The sequence below is a fragment of the Sphaeramia orbicularis genome, chromosome 8 (genome assembly GCF_902148855.1).
Source record: "Sphaeramia orbicularis chromosome 8, fSphaOr1.1, whole genome shotgun sequence".
NCBI classification, from domain to species: domain Eukaryota; kingdom Metazoa; phylum Chordata; class Actinopteri; order Kurtiformes; family Apogonidae; genus Sphaeramia; species Sphaeramia orbicularis.
In genome coordinates, this window is record NC_043964.1 from 49300097 (window position 1) to 49314346 (window position 14250).

General features: G+C 36.8%; 1 protein-coding gene across 1 annotated transcript in view; it reads left to right on the top strand.

The window, feature by feature from the left end:
- Positions 1-14250, top strand: part of trpm4a (transient receptor potential cation channel, subfamily M, member 4a) — a 47452-nt gene that overhangs the window by 368 nt on the left and 32834 nt on the right. The window contains exons 2-4 of the mRNA XM_030141507.1: positions 8437-8498; positions 9953-10130; positions 12735-12915. Of these exons, the coding sequence (XP_029997367.1) occupies positions 8437-8498; positions 9953-10130; positions 12735-12915 (421 nt within the window). The remainder of the gene's footprint in view (positions 1-8436; positions 8499-9952; positions 10131-12734; positions 12916-14250) is intronic.

A 14250-nucleotide genomic window follows, 5' to 3' on the forward strand; every position in this document is an offset into this window, starting at 1 on the left:
ATTCTACAATAGGTTTGTGCAACTATACTGCAAGTATCCAAATAACATGTATGTACAGAAAAAGTCATTTAATAGCAAATATCTTTTCTGTTTTCCTGTTTCACTCTAATATGTTCTGTCTCTCTGCTCTTTATTTTCTGTATTTTGCAGCTGTAAACACTGAAATTTCAGTTGTCATAACTCATCTTAGGTTTCACAGAAGTATAAGGAGGAGGTCGGAAGGAAAGCTGCAAATATTCATTCAAATGTTTTATGTCACTGCAGGCCTTCTATCACCCACTACCACAGAGGATTAGTAAAGGAAAGGTGTTTGACAGTAAACCAGAATGCCATTTCCAGTGCACACTGGACAGAGACAAAACAACTAAAAGGATTAAAATGCAGAGGGAATGTAACAGTAGACAGCACAAATATAAATGAAAGGAATAAAGTTCAACAGTCTGAGTGCATATCAACAGGTTTAACCAGTCCAGTCCTCATCCAATGAGCCAAAAGCTCATTTTAGAGTTTAATCTTTTTCATCTTATACCTCCTCCTTTTAGCTGGAAGCAGTTGCTGTGTGAGAACGCCAGTTTTTGTGTAAGATACTGAACAAACAACAATAATTGGGCAAAGTTATGCAAGTCCACACAGGTTGTTTACCAACCAGAATAAGAGAGTGTGACCAGCAGTTTCCTTGTGCAGTATCTTAACCTTTCCATCATGTCTCAACTTGAATCCCTTGTCATTCATTCTTGACATTTTTCTCATTCTACGTCTGGCTTTCATCTGTGCCCGAAGCATCAAAACTGTACTTTATTACAACCGTTTGGCTTCAAAGAATGAATTTCTGTTGTATTCCTCTCCTCTGTCTTTTGCATTCTAACGCATTAAGCTTCTGGTATCTGGGTGAGCGTGTTATGCAAACTTTGCACTTCATATTATAAAGGGTCATATTATTTTTCATAATTTGTGAGGGCATGTCTTAAAAGTACTAAAAAAATTAAAATTATTATTTTAAATGGGCCAGGCTGTAATTATGTTCCTTTTGACTTAAAAACCTGCCACATAAATGTTTAGGCCATTTGCACTATATTTAATGGTGCTGCAGTTGGATGTTATTTTGGTTACGCTTGTGTACGCAATGGATGTTGTTTATTATTTTATTACTACAAGAGTAACAGCCTTCATCTGTTCACTTTGTACAACATACCTCAGGCTTTGTTTGACATGGATCCAAAAGACTGCTCTGATGCAGAGGTGTGTGTAGCTGCCAAAAACATTTTTCAGAATCTCTAAGTTGTCAATGATTGTGCAGAGAGGTGCTGTAAAGCTGATTCCGGATTTCAACCCTGTCCTCACTGAAGAAGAAGAACAGCCACAATACCTGCTCCAAGTGGTTCAGGCCCACAGGTGCCACTGTCCCAGCACGGCAAAACAGAAGCACACCTAAAAATGGGCCAGCTAAGGTTCAGGAGGGGGAGTGGGTCGTCCAATAACCAAAAGGTTGGCAGTTCGAATCTAGCTCTCTCCTGGTCATGTGCCATTGTGTCCTTGGGCAAGACACTTCACCCTCCTTGTCTCCAGTGTCACTCACACTGGTGTACAAATGTATATGAATGTTTGGTGGTGGTCAGAGGGGCCGTTTGGCACAAATTGGCAGCCACTCTTCTGTCAGCCTGCCCCAGGACAGCTGTGGCTACAAACGTAGTTTAACACCACCAGAGTGTGAATGTGAGAGTGAATGAATAATGGATGAATGTAAAGTGCTATGGAAATGTAATCCATTCAAAATGAGAACTGCAAATTTCAATAGAAATATTTTGGAAAAACCTGTTTCAATGACACAAATTATGTTGTACAAAGTAATTGTCAACTTAATAAAGTTATTTAATTAAATCAAATTATTACAGTGTAAAACATCATAAGGTCTATACATTTTGCTTTATGTAAACTAAACTTGCTGTGTGGCACCATTTAAGTCAGGGGTCTCAAACTCCGGTCCTCGAGGGCCACTATCCTGCATGTTTTAGATGTATCCCTCTTCCAACACACCTGATTCAAATGATAAGCCTACCATCAAGCTCTGCAGAAGCCTGATAACGACCGTCAGGTGTGCTGGAAGAGGGAAACATCTAAAACATGCAGGATACCAGCCCTCGAGGATCTGAGTTTGAGACCCCTGATTTAAGTAGTACTGCTATTATCACAGGTAGTACAGAGGACCCAAAAGCAGATACACCGATTACAGTCTTTAAACAGTTTATTAACCAACAGACTTTAAGCAGACAGGGAACAGGCAGTAGGAGAGTCAGAGACAGGCGGTAGGTCGGGAGCCAGGGAATCCAATCAGAACCAGGTGGGTGCAGGCTGAGGACGTGGTCGGGAACAGAAGGTGGTTCAGACATCCGGGGCGCAGGCAGAGAGGCGAGGTGAAACAAAGGCTGGTCGTTACCGGGGGACAAGGACAGGCAGCAGACGGGTCGGGTCAGAACAGGCAGGGTCAGGAACTAGAAACAGGCTCAGAGAATAACGCTGGAGAGTAGACACTAGGTGAGATAATCTGGTAAATGACAAGAGCAGAGAGGGTGAATATATACGCCCCCAGCTAATGAGCCACGGCTGCGACCACAGGTGGAGCGGGTTAGGCTGATTAACAGGAGCGGCAAAGAGAGAGTGAGGAGGTGTGGCCAAGAGAGAGAGAAGGAAAAGAGAGCAGAGTAGATAGGAATGTGACAGATATAAAACTGCATAAAACACATTTTTTAAACTACACTATTGCCCTTCTCCAAAGTGAGTAAAAAATGGACATTTTAGCATTTAACATTTGATCTAGCACAAAAAATAGTTATGTATATTAACAAATGTTGCTGCATCATATGTCAGGCTGCAAAAATCAAATAATACGTAATAAAGTTTTTATGTAGTATATTAAAAAAAAAGAAAAGAAAGAAAAACCCAAAACAAAATACAAATACTTTTTTTTTTTTGTTTTTTTTGCATCAAAAAATATGGTTTGTTTACATTACAAACATGGCATTTAAAGGGTTAAAACATGACAGTTATTGAATGTGGTATTTTTGTTTATGGCTCAAGTTGATGAAATAAATAAAAAAAAAAGAACTGTATTAACAACATTTTGACATTACTACAGTATTGCACAGATTATGCATGTTTAGTGGTTTGGAAGGACCTCTCTGGGCGGGATACTGGAGGGTTAAACTCAAACAAAAAACATTGTAAACTACTAAATTACTACACACACAGGGTGGGTAGAAGTGTAGGTGAAAATACATAAAAATGTAGAACTCTTTAATCTGATGTAAAACAGGACAAAAATATTCAGATTTATCTTGAATGTATTAAATGGGCCAAATGAGCTGATAGATGTCATTTGGACATGTCATCAGTTAAGTGGCCATTTACAAAAAGTTGTAACAAAATAAAGAAATATGCAAAATATGGAACAGTGTAATCACTGTAAGTCAAACTTCGTGGCCCAGTGTTCCAATTAGGTAAAACAGAGCACAGCTGCAGGTAAAAGGCTGGTAGGAGCTTTTTGAAATAACTAAATATTTATAGGGTATAGGGTAAATGTAGCAACAAAAGTGCAAAGTCAGCATCACTGGTCTGTCTATGGGAAAAGAATTGCTGAATCAACTGAAGAAAAAAGGACAAATGAATTGAATGCTTTGACACAAAAGACAGACCCATGACCTTTATTTACACAGACTTTATTTAATGATGAGTGAGTGCTTTACTGCTTGAGGAGCTTTGGATTAGGGCAGTCAGTGGTGTAGTGGTTAGCACTGCTGCAACATCCTAGGTTGGATTCCAGTGCCTTCCTGTGTGGCGTTTGCATGTTCTCCACATGTCTGCATGGGTTCTCTGCAGGGACTCTGGCTTCCTCCCACCGTCCACAGACATACACATTGATAATTTAACTCAGGTGTGTCAAACATGCGGCCTGTGGGCCAAAACCAGCCCACCAAAGGGTCCAATCTGGCCCATGGGTTAGGGTTATTTGGGTTAGGGTTATATGAATTTGCTAAATGCAAAAATTACACCGAAGATATCAACAATCAAGCGTCTCAAAAGGATTTTAGTTCAGGGGCCACATCTGAAGTTGATCAGACCAGAATTCAGTGCAATTTTAAGAATATTCTGCCTGTTACTAAATGTTTTGTGTATTTATAGATCCACTGTGATCTGTAAGTTATAATGCAAATTTCAGGTTGTTCATGTTACTCGCATTTTTAAAGGATAGTTTTTTTTAGATGTAAACATTTTCCTTAATGTACAGTAATTTGACTTTTTTTTTTTTTTTGTCTAAAGCATTGAGAAATTTTTGGAGTGGACATGTTAAAGGTTCATCAGGATCATTGTCTTCCACATTGGCACCAAGTAACCATACATTGCCACCATCACTATGTGTAATTTTCATTAATGACCTTAGTTTTACACACATAGTCACAACATAGTCACAGTGGTGGGTTTTGTTTTACCTACAGAAGCATTTTTCTCTTGCAGGACATGCTCAAGGTTCCTTTGTTCTTCTCTAAACTATGTTTTTGGGAAATAGAAAATCCTCCCTTGTGATGAGATAGATTGGGCCAATCATTGGTGTTTTCAGACAGGTAGGGGTTTAAATACTTAAATACAACTGTCGTTACCGATAGTTGTTCAGATTCCATCAGATGGGACTGTACTCTCTGGTTGACGTTTTATCCCTTAATGAGTTTGGAACAGCAATCGACGCGTTTGTTTTTTCCTGAGTTAAGTCTGCTTCATGTTGTGGCAGACACATTCTTATCAAGGACTGCTGTGGCACTTCCTTGTCTGTTCATCTTTAGTTGCGCAGTGTCAGTTTGTGAGGATGTTGTACCAGTCGTTAGCCTCATAGCATAAATGCCTCAGTCATATTTTTGGCCAAACTGTGATATCTGCATAAAATGAAGGAGCAGTGTGAGGAGAGTTATGCAGATATCACAATTTGGCCAAAAATATGACTTAGGCAACTGTACTATGAGGCTAACGAAATGGTTCTGTGCTCTCATCCAGGGGTGTCAAACTGGTTTTAGTTCAGGGGCCACATTCAGCCCAGTTTAATCTCAAATGGGCCAGATCAGTAAAATAACAGCATAATAGCCTATAAATAAGGAGCACTCCAAATAATTATGTTTGTTTTAGTTCAAAAAGTAAAATTACATCACATATAAGTTTACATTTACAAACTATCCTTTCACAAAAAAATTTGAATAACCTAAAAAACCTGGAATTTCATAAGAAAAGTAACAGCAGTTTTAACAATATTATGCCTCAATTTATCATTTATTCTTGTGTATTACAAAGGCATGAAACATTTAGTAATGGGGTTAAAACTGTGTTTTTCAACCTTGGGGTCAGGACCCCATGTGGGGTCGCCTGAAATTTCTGTAATTGATAAAAATGAAAAATAAAAACTTACTAATAAAAAATTTATGGTGAGTTGAGAGAGACAATCAGAATACATAAAAGACATGAAGCTGAAACTGAAGCACTGTGGCTCTGTTTATCTTTCAAATGTTCATTGTGGTCAGTTTCAGATGCTGCAGCTCTTTCATAATTCATAGTTTGAGTTCTTGTTTGTTCAGTATTAATTGTCAGCCTTGTAAATCCAAGCTGGACTGACTGTAGATATCCTGACCAAGGAAAATCAAATTCTCCCTTTGTGCAGTAATCTACACCTGGCTTTTCTGCCTCCGTCCATAACAATATACATTATATAGACTAAATGTTGACGAAAATAAATGTTTATTTGTAATATAGTATAGCAAACTATTACGTGATCAAAAACAGATTAATTTTAGCAAAAAAATGTCTTTGTTTGAATGTCCTGAGTCGCCAGAAATTTGCGAATGGGGTAAAATGGGGTCATGAGCCAAAAAAGGTTGGGAACCACTGGGATAAAAGTTTGGAGTTTGGAACTAAGATGACTCAGACACACTTGATTATGTAATATTTTGCTTCATAAATGTATCCCGCAGGGCAAAAGTGGCTTGCCAAAGGTTCCAATCTGGCCTGTGAGCCGTATGTTTGCATTACTGTCAGTAAAAGCGTGCACCTTTGTATGTAGTATTTTGATTGGCAACAAAATGCTCTGGAAATGTCTCAACCACTGCCTCTAAATTGCAACCATTTATTGAGTCTTTTAGTGATGCTTGAACGGTATCAGTCAAGTATCATGTCAAACTTCTGGTATTACAAAGACTTCACTTCACCGCAGTAACACATGTGACGTTTTATTTACATCCAACTATTGTGTGCATATAAAATAATAAATAGGGGATGAGGTTTCTATTATACAAAACACATTACTGTGAAGTAGGACATCCAGGAAGACTTACAGCCTCACACTATCACTTACATAAACAGGCAGCTTTCTTCTTTACAGGCTCTGTTAAGGTTTTTTTGTCAATTTATTGTGTAGTCCAACATCAGTATGAGTAATATTTACCCTCAAACACCCAAACAGCCACTGGCAACCCAAACCTACTGATCTAAAATGTTTAATAACTTCTGTACCACTAAACATATTAATGCATTGAAATAATTCAGGTAAAATACAGTTTGTCATCTCTTCATGGTCATCAGATATGGCCCATTTGGACGTTCAGAGGTTACGTAGTGAACGTGGAAACACTGTCATCTTCTACAACATTGATTTACCAGTAAAACCCATGGAGTTGGATCAATGACAGTGGATGGAGACACTTGGTTTATGTTCAGTTATTGATATCTATATTTTCTCTGTTTCTGATTTAACTGCTTTTGAACTTCCTCTGACCTTTTATGAACATCTCCATGATTAGTAAATAAAATGTAGGAAAATGCATGATTTTCACTGGAAAATGTAAAAATAAAAACAACAATATTATAATCAATTGGAGATAAATTCCTTAAGAAAGGTTAAATGTAGAGAACAATTAATTTGGAAGTCAGTTTCAGTCAAGTTTCTTTTTATGCTATGCTCTTTTTAAGCTTTTATGAACATCTACATAATCAATAAATTAAATATAGGAAAATACTTGATTTTCACTGAAAAGATGCAAAATACAAAGGATAACACTGTAAGAAATGGTGATGAATTACTTAAGAAAGGTTAAATTGAGAAAAAAATAATAATTTTGGAATTGCCATAAAAGTAGCACTGGGTCTGTATGGGTTAAATATAACATCATCTAGAAATAGAATTGTAATTGAGTTGCTGCCATCTATACATTCATCCTTACTTTTGTCACAGTTTGTATAGGCTAAAACAAACTGTGGTTTTTCTTAAAAGTCTTTTTCAAGTTTTTTATCTTGTATTACTGTATGACTGAAATATGGCATATGGCAATTTGAGAACAGTGGATTTACTACGTATTACATTTCCAAATTGAATACAATAATGTTTTGTCTTTGAATAACCTGGCTTGTGAGCATTGACAGTAAATGGGATTATTTATGATATTGGATCTGTTTGCATGTGTTTCTTTAACAAAGTTGATGTTCATGGAGGTACAGTAAGTGAGTGTTCATTCAGTTGTGAAAACAAGTCAGTGATGTATTTATGTGTATTTTGAGCTGGGGTGCCGTAAAGGGGGGATAAACATGACAAATTCATGGGGCCCAGCATTCCCAGGGGGCCCAGTGGATATAGGTTAGAAGTTGTGAAAATTTTGTGTAAGCTCCGGAGTAAAGAGAGGCATAGAAGCCAGGCGTGAGACTCAAAAGTTAAGTTTCACTTTCGGTTTCACGCCAGTTATGGCACACACCCCCTATATGGATTAAGTAAGAAATGATGATGGAGGCAGGAGAGAAGCAGGACCACAACAGCAGGTCCAGAGATGATCCAGGGAAAACCTGTGAGGCAATAAAGCACAGAGACTCTGAGGAAGAAGACAGTTCCAAATAATCCCAAAGACATCAATTAGTGATATGTGAGGTATTCAGGACTCTTTAAAACAGACTGTCTTCTCTCTGTTTTTTTTTTTTTTTTGGTTTCCCACAACTTTTTTTTCCTGTTTTTCTTTTATCCCACAAAATTTTTTTCCGGAGTAAAAGACAGGCATAGAAGCTGGAAGTTGGATGTCCAAAGTTAAGTTTCACTTTCGGTTTCACGCCAGTTAGGGCACTTATTGAACACACCCCTCCCCCACCAACAACAAATTTACAAATACTTTTATTTTATGAAGGGCCCATAACATTAGCCTTTCATGGGGCCCACAATTGATAGTGGTGCCCCAGGTTTTGAGCAATGTTTAATACGTTGAGATCCTGTATCTGACTCTTGTTTTGAAAACCATAACACACACAATGCACTGTCATTACTTGGATTGCTTTCAGTACATATTAGGTTTAAACTGGCTTCATACATTTGTTCTTCATGTTCTGTTGAACTTATCATTCTGATTCTCTTCTTTTTCCTGCCTGCAGAGTTGGATTCCCAAGATCATCAAGAAGCGAATATGCACCACTTTTGTTGAAGACTCTTTTAGGTAATTTTCTCCTCCGTATCTGAACTAACCAACACATATGTTGTGTTCATTCAGTTACAAGTTACAATAATATCCCCTTAATGCCTGGATTTATATACAAGTATACTAAAAAACTAAATTATTTGTGTTTTTGCTTTCAAGCAGATGCTAAATTTAGTGAAGATTGCTGACGATAGCACATAAAATAGATAGAAATTTGGGTATGATGCAAATTTACGACAACAGGCATAATGGTCAATATTAATGAAAAAGCAATAAAACAGATTTTCCCGTCTTAGGAAATAGAGATGGTTTTATTGATGCCACAAAATTATTTTCAATGTCCTGACTTGGTACGTATCGAATATGACTGAACCAGCATCAGGGGAATACATTCCTATCTCATCTGAGGTCTGATTCTGAAATTGGAAATGGTTTGATGTATACTGACAGTCAATAGAAACTTTGAGGGAGAAATGTCTGCATATTTCTACTTGTAGGGGGGTTGTAATTATTCATTGTGGATTTATTGATGACTTAGTGCTCGGGTAGTTGAGATCATGATGAGTTGTCATGTTGTCATGGTTCATTGCACATGGGTTGGTCTCTTTGCAAAAGTGGACCAAATACACATTGAGCAATACTCAGCAGGTATCTGCACAATTTGAGGATTGGTTTGGAAGGCCTATATAAAGGCCCAAAAAAGGCCACCATTGTTAGTCCAGTGAACGGCATCATGCCACGACTATCACGTGAACGTCTCCAGGCACTGGGTATGATGGAGGCCGGTTTGAGCTACAGTGATAGAGCCAGGCATATGTATGAGCTGTTCCCAACCCACAATCACAAACCTGGTTGAACACCACAACATGACAGGCTCTGTTGACCATAGACCACGTCCAGGAAGAGAGAGAGTGACAACTGCAGACCAGGACCACTACTGTTGAGACTTTGTGTTTGGCAGGTGCCATTTTCTTTTGTTAAGTTTTTTGTTTTGAAATTATTCTTGAAACTTTAGATTTTTGTTTCTGTATGCCAATATCCTAAACAAATGATTCATATGAAAAAATTCCAGTTAAGGGTTTCAAAATAAAAATTATGTCAAAAAATATGGTCTCAAAGTTTTCATTGACTGTGAGTGTAGATTTGCGACAGTTGAAGTTAAAGGGCTAATTTTATTGATTTTTAAAGTTGTGGTGGGAAAGAACTTTATTTTGCCTTTTAGTAGCCTAGTCTTTTACACAACTAGAAAAGAAAACAAGAGGAAAAGAAAGAAAGGAAAAAAAATGCATCAATAATTGTATTCATGTTTCACTTTAGTAGAAGTAAAACTCCTATAAAAGTGTACTTTAAAGCAGTAAGGAGCTTTGTGTGAAAGTGTAATGTTACTAAAGTCTACCCTACAACTGGCTTAGGGCATTTGAGAATGATCAGTCACATGATGGTGTTTGTGCTTTTCCTGGTTTTTGTGTCAGTAATGGAGCTTTGTGTCAGTGTGGTGGGGTGCGGGACATGCACGACTCTATAGCCACAGGTGACTTCTTTGGAGCCGCGATCGTCAGCCAGTGGGACAGCAGACAGCACTCCTCTGAGTGTCCCACTGACGCTTATGGACAACTGGAGTTTGCTGGTGCCGGACGCAGACACAGTCATGTGAGTGTACACCCAAACACCCAAAGACTCTTCTCACCCTGTTGCACCCTTCACTTTGGAGCAGGATCAATGTGGGCTCATCAGACCACATGACCTTTTTCCTTTGAAACACAATCCAGCTTTTATGTTCTGTGTTAGCCCCAAACAGCTGCCGGCGACCAAAAACATCTACTGATCCAAAATGTTTAAAAACGTCTGACCCACTAATTCTATTAATACATGCAAATAGTTCTAGTGAAATGCAGTTTGTCATCTTTTCATTTAGACGTTCAGAGGCTCCGTGTAGAACGTGAAAACACCGTCATCTTCTATAACACTGATTCACCAGTAAGACCCATGGAGTTGGATCAATGACAGTGGATGGACACACTTGGTTTATGTTCAGTTAATGATATACAGGGTGGGGAAACAAAATTTACAATGAACATTTAGTTGTTTTTTCTCAGCAGGCACTACGTCAATTGTTTTGAAACCAAACATATATTGATGTCATAATCATACCTAACACTATTATCCATACCTTTTCAGAAACTTTTGCCCATATGAGTAATCAGGAAAGCAAACGTCAAAGAGTGTGTGATTTGCTGAATGCACTCGTCACACCAAAGGAGATTTCAAAAATAGTTGGAGTGTCCATAAAGACTGTTTATAATGTAAAGAAGAGAATGACAATGAGCAAAACTATTACGAGAAAGTCTGGAAGATACTATTAAAGAAGAATGGGAGAAGTTGTCACCTGAATATTTGAGGAACTCTTGCGCAAGTTTCAGGAAGCGTGTGAAGGCAGTTTTTGAGAAAGAAGGAGGACACATAGAATAAAAACATTTTCTATTATGTAAATTTTCTTGTGGCAAAAACATTCTCATGACTTTCAATAAACTAACTGGTCATACACTCTTTCAATCCCTGCCTCAAAATATTGTAAATTTTGCTTCCCCACCCTGTAATTTGCTGAAAAAGCCACTTTTTCTTCAGTTTTCTCTGTTTCCAATATATTAACCCTTAACTTTAATCTGAGCTTATATGAACATCTACATGATCCGTAAATTAAATATAGGAAAATACATGATTTTCCACTGACAAAACACAAAATCCAGAGGATAATATTAGAATAAATGATGGTAAGAAAGGTTAAATAGAGAAAAAATAATAATTTGGGAACTACCGTAAAAGTAGCACTGGGTGTTTATGGGTTAAATATAACATTATCTACAAATTTTATTGTAAATGATTCATTCATTCATCATCATCATCATTCATCCTTACTTTTGTCACAGTTTGTATAGGCTATAACAAATAGTGGTTTTATGTAAAAAAAAAAAAAAAAAAAAAAGAAAAAAATTAAATTTAAAAGTACATTTTTAACCTGCCTTTTAATTTTTACTCTGTTTTATTGGGTTTTTTTATACTCTCCTGTTAACTGTACGGTGTCCTTGAGTGCCAAGAAAGGCGCCTATAAATGAAATGTATTATTATTATTATTATTATTATTATTATTATTGTTGTTGTTGTTATTAATAATAATAATAATAATAATAATAATAATAATAGTAATAATAATAGTAATAATAATAATAATAGTAATAATAATAATAATAATAATAATAATAATAATAAAACTTTTTTCAGGGCAGATCTTTCATTACTGTATGACTGAAATATATAGGAAAAGACATGATTTTCACTGACAAAACACAAAACACAGAGGATATTATTATAATAAATGAAGATAAACCACTTAAGAAAGGTTAAATTGAGAGAAAAATTCATTTGGGATCTATCTATCTATCTATCTATCTATCTATCTATCTATCTATCTATCTATCTATCTATCTATCTATCTATCTATCTATCTATCTATCTATCTATCTATCCATCCATCCATCCATCCATCCATCCATCCATCCATCCATCCATCCATCCATCCATCCATCCATCCATCCATCCATCCATCCATCCATCCACTGTGTTGTTGTTATTTCTATATAGATATTTTTTAATATATCCTTTTACTTTTATACTTTTTGTGGTTGTTGTTTCAGTTGGTTCTGGAATAAAGGACATGTTGTTTGTCATTTTCAGACATTTCTTTTTCACATTTAGAATATTTTTTCATCTATTCAAATAATCATTTAATTGAATTGGATCAAATAAAATTATTAATTGATTAATCGATTACAAAATCAATAGCTGCAGCTCTAAAATGATCCATACATGCACCACTTGACATAAGGAATACCCAGTACAACACATGTCAACTCATTTGTACTTTAGGTGGTTGCAGTAGTAACAGTCTGGAAGTTTTGGTCTGAAAAAATACACCACTGGTGAAAAGGTTATCACTTAGTGTGTAAGCAATTGGCAAAAAAAAAAAAAAAAAAAAAAATTCTGTTGGCCATTGCACAAATATTTGCCATCAGCATATGATCATCTGACGGAGTGTGGTAGAGATGCACTGGAGCCTCAGGATCAGTTCTCAGATGCAAACTGATGACGTCAAATAACTTGATGCATTAGGTCATTTTCTGGATCACCAGAAACAATGATATAATACCTTCATCCTTTGATCTGTCTGACTGCCATCTCATATTTTTCCTGTTCTAGTTTGTTAGGCTGTCATGTGACACATCCCCACAGATCATCTACACCCTCATGACATCTCACTGGGGCCTGCCCTCACCCAACTTAGTGGTGTCTGTGGTGGCGGGTGAAGGCCATGAAAAGGTGAAAATGTGGGTGAGGGATGTTTTAAGGAATGGACTGATTCGAGCTGCACAGAGAACAGGTATGGCATTTTACTGACAGGTCTGTGTTCTATAATCTGCTCTAAAATGTATATGGAGTACATAAGGAAGGTTTATGTTTAACCATTATATCATTCATAAGAACATTTAGTCAGTGGGTACTAGTTTAACCCTTTCATGTATTAATTATTTAGAAACTTTCAATCCAATCGGACATGTCCAATTGGATTCAGTTCTTATTTTGAGGTAGATACACAACTGCATATTGATGGTTTGAATGTAGCTTAATGGTAAATATTATATTTTGCATGCACATTTTCATAAACAGCGGATTTATGACTGATTTGGGTCATCAGTAACCACATTAACAACTTGATAATGTATTAAAATAACAAAAGCATTAATTATCAGGTAATCCATGTGGTAATTAAGGTAATACAGTGCTATACACCACTATTAACACTATTAGTTTAGGCTAATTATGGCAAATATAGTGGTTTTAACTGAAGCTTGAATAACTGTCCAACATGCATGAAAGGGTTAATATCCAACATAAGATCAATATTAATCAAAGCAGTATGATCATAGTGATTTGTTGTACATTCCTGGAAATACCAGTTATCAAAATTACTGCAGGAACCATGAATGTCATATATAATATGTCTTTGTAGCAATGTCAGTTTATAGTTTACAGCTAAAAGGTTTGCTGCTGGTGGTGGGTGAAGTGTTTATAGGAAAAGGTGTTATAGATCTGGTGATGGGACATGTCATGATTTTGACCACTAACATGGGCAGTCACAACAAAATAAGAACTAGATTAGTCCTAATATAACATAACGTACTGGAATGTAATGTAGCATAGCGTAACATAGCGTAGCTTTGCGTAACGTAACGTAACGTAACGTAGTGTAACGTAATGTAGCCTAACGTAGTGTAGTGTAACATAATGTAGCACAATGTAACACAGCGTAACGTAATGTAACGTAGTGTAATGTAGTGTAATGTAACGTAGCACAATGTAGCATAACGTAGCGTAACATAACGTAGCGTAACATGATGTAGCGTAATATAACGTAGTGTAGCACAACGAGGCGAAACATAACATAGTGAAACATAACGTAGCGAAACATAACGTAGTGTAACATAACCTGGCGTAGCATAACGACGCGTAACATAATGTAGCGAAACATAATGTAGCGAAACATAACGTGGTGTAACATAACATAGCGTAGCATAACGAGGCATAACATAATGTAGCAAAACATAACGTAGCAAAGCAATATGTAGCGAAACATAACGAGGCGTAACATAGCGAGGTGTAACATAACGTGGTGTAACATAACGTAGCGTAGCATAACGAGGCGTAACATAGCGAG